General features: G+C 26.1%; 1 protein-coding gene across 1 annotated transcript; it reads right to left on the bottom strand.

Moving 5' to 3' along the window:
* Positions 1-6,023: 6,023 nt before the first annotated feature.
* On the bottom strand, positions 6,024-6,632 carry LOC141705022 (agamous-like MADS-box protein AGL80). Its single transcript, XM_074508096.1, has one exon. The coding sequence runs from the start codon at positions 6,630-6,632 to the stop codon at positions 6,024-6,026; it is 609 nt and encodes a 202-aa protein (XP_074364197.1).
* Positions 6,633-6,847: the final 215 nt, after the last annotated feature.

The raw sequence follows: 6,847 nt of genomic DNA on the forward strand, positions 1-6,847 counted from the left end.
CTTAACTTTTGATAAGTAAAAATTAGTTCAATTTGCAAGATTTTATCCTTCAGAATTTGATCAAATTCATCTTCTATCACTTGAAGACCAGCTTTCTAGCTATATAGTTGACATGAGAAGTAATGCCGATTTTCAAAATTTGAAGGGCATCCATGATCTTGCTCAAAAAATGGTTCAAAAATAAAAAGATATTGGATTTCCTTGGGCTTATATGTTGATAAAATTGTCACTAATTCTACCGGTTGCAACTGCAACAGTTGAGAGAGGATTTTCAGCAATGACTTGTTAAAACTACGCTTCGGAATAGAATGGGAGATATTTGGTTCAATGATTGTTTGATAACATATATTGAGAGAGATATTTTTCAAACAATTGAAAATGAAGAAATTATGAAACGATTTCAAAGTATGAAAGATAGGCTGATGATCTTGTAAATATTACATTATAATATGTTCATTTGCTCTTTTGCTTATATTTGTTGATTTGATTACAATTTTTTTTCCGGCCCCCTTAAATTGAAACCTGGATCCGCCACTAGATAGGCACTAGATAGGCTTCTGGTAGCACAACCATAAGAAATTATTAAAACGGATCACAATTCGATTTTTAAATGAAGTGAAAGGGCTCCCTAGCTATCTCAAGACTTGTACCACTTCTAGGATATTATTAGCTTATGCTTTATAAATAATTAAATATTCACTCTTAAGAAAACAGTGTATGTTCACCTCCAAAAATATTCTTGAACTAAACTTTACCTATACTTCTATAATTAGCTCTATAACCCGTGCGAGGCACAGCATGTTCTAAAATATTATAATTTTTTTAATTAATTTTGATGTTTTTTTGGCATATTTAAATATTTAAATTAATGATAAATATTAGAATTATCAACCTTATTTTGCTATATGTTGTATTTGAAAAAAATTCTAATAGCAGTTATATATTGTTGACTTGCCTCTTCATATTTGATACTATATAATAAATTTTTTTGTGTTGTATTGGGGTAATTTTGTGTAATACACGTGCATAGTGTAGTGTATATGTGACTATATACTATACACGTGACAAAATATATTTTGAACTGTAAAATACGTTTTTTGTATTATATTGATAAGAATTTTATGTAATATTACAAAAACATGATGATATATATGTGATTATATTATTGTCTATTTTATAAGTAAGTATTTGATGTTTAAAGTATGCCATAAAAATCGTATTAAATGTTAAAAAATTTAAAAATATTATGTTTTGCAAGTGTACCCTAAAATTATTTGGTGATGATTTCTCTTAAACCACAATTAATTTAATACATGTTACTAAAAAATTGATGTAATTTTTATGTGAATAATTATTCGAGATATCTAATTCTTAATTAAATTTATCACATTTTAAATTTTATATCATTGAAAATAACATATGTATACATATATATGTAAGTGTGTGTAGCTATTAATTACAAAATAATTCATATACTTTAATGAAGATTAGCTATTAATGAATATTAAATACGAAATAATAAATAGGACAAGGGTTAAAATAGTCATTTCACATTGAATAAATTGTCTCACTCAACCCCATTTGCTCTATTATATATATAATATATATAACTAGCATAATAACCGTGCGAGACACGAGTCATTTTTAGAGTTTACTTATGCAATATACAATTATAATATTTTTAGCTATTTTTTTTTGTAAATATTGTACAATGTCTAACGTATATCAAATACAAGTTGATTATTTATCAATATGTATTATTTTCATACAAAATATTACCAAATTACACAACGTTTCAAATATAGCTCATTAAGCAATATATATATATATATATCTATTCTTGTTTGTGTTGTATAATTTGTATTCAGTGTTCTAAAAATCCCTGATTAATCCTTAAAAAATATTTGGCCGATCTATTTTTTGAAATCCGATTAATATTTATAAATTATTTTTGAATTATATAATTCATAATAAATAAGGTAAATATATTATAAATTATTAAAATATTAAATATATCCGATTTTTGTTTCGATTAATCCCCGATTTGCCGATTAATCCCTAATCGGTACCTAAACCGATTAGTACCGATTACCGATATTTATAACCATGTTTGTATTTAATGAATGAATATAAAAAGGGTAGTCAGTGTACGTTTAAAACGAAACGATTAAACTTAATCTATAGAACGTCATTAGCATGTTTACAAAGAAAAAGCTAAAAATAAACATAAATGTCGTATACACAGTTGACCAAAAATTTTAAATTTTATTTAAATAAAGTATATGTAGTGGGCTATATTATTACCGAGTTCACTAATAACTTACAATTAACTTACTTAATTTGAAAAGATAAAAAATTCATAATTGAAGTCAGAATGACTTGCAATCATAATATACAATAATATAAAATTTACACTACTATAAAAGTTGATTTTAATGAAAAATGTTAGTTTTTAAAATTCAACATATGTATGTATGGAAAAATGTTAGTTTTTTATTTACACTACTGTTAAAAAAGTAAGATTAAGTTATGTGTGTGTGTCAACATGTAAATTATCGTATATTATATTTTTTAGTAAATTAAGATGGTTTTAATTATTTATATGCTAAATATCTGATTTGTATACATGTATAATCATTATTAACATCTAGTGAGACAATTGATTACTTAAATAATATGAATTATTCAAAAATTAAAATTATGTAATAAATAAATAGATTGCAATAATATATATATATATGGTATTCACATTATTACTGACAAGCAATCCATATCTATTTTTTACGCAACCGAGTATCAATCATGGTTATAACATAAAAATATATTATATTGTAAAGACTTATTATTAATATTCAAGATTTTTTTTTTCAATTCTTTATATGTGAAATACAATTCTTTAAAATTAACTGTACAAATATTCAAGTAACTATTTTTTTTCGAAATTCAAGTAGCTATCTTAAAAGCTAAATAAAATACTAACTTAGCACACTTACATATTATGTGTATCATAAAAAGCACATGTGACAATATGGTGCAGTGATATGAGGTTGTATATGTGAATAAAATATGTCAAGACATTACTAAATTACACAACATTTCCAATATAGCTCATTAGAAAAATATATATATTCTTGTTTGTGTTGTATAATTGTATTTAATGAATGAATATAAATAGGGTAGTTAGTGTTCGTTTAAAATGAAACAAATAAATTTAATATGTAGAATGTCGTTGGTATGTTTACAAAGAAAAAGTTAAAAATTAACATATATGTTGAATATAGAGTTGACCAAAAAATTTAAATTTTATTTAAGTAAACTATATAACTGGTATATATTATTATTGAGTTCTCTACTAATTTACAATTAACTTACTCAATTTAAAAAGATAAAAAATGAATAACTGAATTCAGAATTACTTGCAATCATAATATAAAATAATATAAAATTTACACTACTGTTAATATAAAAGTTGATTTTAATGGAAAATGTTAGTTTTTGAAATTTAACGTATGTATGTTTAGAAAAATGTTAGTTTTTTTACACTACTCTTAACAAAATAAGATTAAGTTTGTCTATGTTAGCATGTGAATTATCGTATGTTACATTTTTTAGGAAATTACGTTGGTTTCAATTATTTATATGCTAAATATCTAATTTATGTACATGTATAATCATTATTAATATCTACTGATGCAATTGATTACTTAAATAACATGTATTTATAATTATTCAAAAATTAAAATTATGTAATAAATAAATTGCAATAATTTATATATGGTATTCACATTATCACTCACAAACAATCCATATATATTTTTTACGCGACCGAGTATCAATCATGTAACATAGAAATAAATTATATATTGTAAGACTTATTATTGATGTTCATGATTTTTTTCAAGAATTTGAAGGAAAAATTATAATTATATTGTTATTTAAACTATTTTTAGTTTCTTTCATTACAACTCTAATATTTTTTCATATAATAATTTGATAATTTGTATACTATTCTCCTAAAATTAAATATTTTTCAATTCGATAAAGTTTTATAAATATTAGTTAACTGGTTAATTCCTTCAAATTATTGACCAATATTTTTTTAAATAGTATACAATGTATTGAATCAAATGCTACAATATAGTATAGATATAACTTTTATTTGAATAATTCAAAATATTAAAATAATTTAAAATATTTGTACAATATTATTCTGATCAATAAATATTGTTTATCTAAAAGATTTTTTTTAAATGCTAGTTTTTATAAGTGAAAAATGAAAAATAAATCGATTTAATATAACATCATAATTTTAACAAATCTCGTGAGATCTCATATCAAATTTAAATATTTTTAAAATCAGTACAAGTCCCAAAACACTATTGCGCTACCAGCGAAGTTAGTAATTTTAATACAAATAATCAGTTGACTTGATTCTATAAATACCTCAAACACATCAATTTATATTAATATAAGATATCAAAAAATTTCACATTATTGGTAAGATATTCTCGTCGAACTTGTAATTTAAATTTACTAAACGTAGAATATTACAATGTTTTTCGGCTAGTCATGTACTCAAATTTCAAGTATTTTTTGAATAATGGGCCAAATTCTGATTTCAAATTCAAAATAAACTAAAATTCATTGACACATTATAATTCGAATTTATCTAAATATTTAATACCAATCTAGATTATTTATATATAGGTGATTCTATTTTCAATATTTTCTTTAAAAATTATATATGTATATTTTAATTACTTTTTATAATTAAAAATATGTTAAAAATATCTGAGATATATTTTCAAACTAAGAAATAATAATAAATAAATAATCCATTTGTGTACTATGCTAAATTTATATATGAAATTCAGTTCTTTAAAACTAATTGTACAAATATTCAAGTAACTATCATTTTTTTGCGGAATTCAAGTAGTTATATTTAAAGTTAAATAAAATATTTCTTTCGCACACTTACATATTATATGTATGATAAAAAGCACATGTGACAATATGGTGTAGTGGTACGAGGTTGTATGAAGAATGAAGTAGCTCGAGTTCGATTCTCACAAAACACAACTTTTATATAAATATTAAAAACAGGGGTAATTTAGTCTTTTCAATGAGACTTTTTAATCTCAAAATATTATCCCCATGTTGTGCTATTATATAGAAGAGATAGATTTAATATACCTTGAAGTTATTAATGTATAAAAATAACGAAGAAAAAAATATAACAAGCAATGGAATTATTGTAGCAACGTAAAAATAAGAACACACCATATAGAAATTTATTAAAAGCAAAACAAATATCCTTCAAAGTTCGAAAGAATGTTAAAATAATATTTTTTTGGTGCAAAATTCTGAAAATATCCATTCTGGGAGTGTAGTGCTGAAAATATTCGTTTGGATACGCATTGCCATATGATTATCTGTTTTGTACTAAATACCCATTTGTCAAATGAGTATCCCGTTTTTATTTTTTTTATATTTTTGTGATACGCACTTGGCAAATGCGTATCCCAATGATAATACGAAATGCGTATCTTTAGTATTCTCAAATGCGTGTAATACGAATTTGAGCATATTTTTTATGCATATACCAATAATACGAAATGCGTATCTTTAGTATTCTCAAATGCGTGTAATTAGCATTTGAGCATATTTTTTGAAAATGGGTATTTTGAGCAAATTCAACCCAAAAATGGGTATTTTTAACCATTATCCTCAAGGTTGATCCAAAAAACAACAAAAACACAGTAACCAGCACGGTCACACAAATCCTTTCATCTGCTTCTCCTTGATTGGAAACTATGGAAAGAATGCACTTGACCACATGCCACCATTCTGCGCATCTCCATAAGGCATCATCATCTCCTCACCGCGACTAAATCCCAAATTCTGGCAGTGTTGCTGCTGGTTCTGCATCTGATCAGTACTGCTGTTCCCACTATTGCTGTTGATCCAGTCGCTGAACCAAGGCGGTCTCTGCTGCTGCTGCTGCATTGCTTCCATCTCGCCCTCTAAAGCCTTTTCTTCCGTTCCATCAACACAATTACCACTCCTTTACCTTTCAACATTGCAGCAGCTGATCCCGAGCCACAGCCAGATCCAGAGCCAGAGCCAACTTTCCCAGTAGTAGTATTCTTTTTCTTAGTAGCCGATATCTGATCAATTCTTTTATAAATCTCCTTCAACTTGTGATCAATAAGCCAACCAAGATCATTCAAATCCGGGATCATCAAATTTTGTAAACCAATTTTCCCCGTCAAATACTGATACATAACCTCAATCATTTCCTTCTCCCTATTATCCTTACACTGTTTCTTCAACTGCTCATTAGCTTTCGCAATCCTCTGTCGCATAAAACTCTCCTGATTAACCATCTTCTTGCTCTGCTCCATCTCCGGCATTCGCTTAAACTGAGCCAACACACGCTGAACACCTTCTGTATTAGGCCACACTTCAGGTTGGGGCTCATACTGACTATAAATGATAGCACAAGCATCAATACCACATAAGGTACTCAACTCTCCAACCTTCTTCATCAGCCCCTTCTTCCTTTTCTTGAATGTCGCTTTTCGAGAAGCATCATTACTGATGAATGCTAACTTCACCTTCTTTCTTGTCATGATGCCTTGTATGATTTTTGTAGAAAACACCAAACAGGGCAAGATCAAAGTATATGGAAGTTATGTGTTTATATATAACTCTTTTTTGCTCTTTCACTACTAAATAAGAAATGTGTGCATTTTTAAACGCATCTGAGATTTCTTTGCCAATGAGGCAAATCAATATAATTAAATTTCTTGATGCATAACATGAACACGCATTTATATGTTAAGAT

This window comes from Apium graveolens, unplaced genomic scaffold (genome assembly GCF_009905375.1).
Source record: "Apium graveolens cultivar Ventura unplaced genomic scaffold, ASM990537v1 ctg8463, whole genome shotgun sequence".
Taxonomy (NCBI): domain Eukaryota; kingdom Viridiplantae; phylum Streptophyta; class Magnoliopsida; order Apiales; family Apiaceae; genus Apium; species Apium graveolens.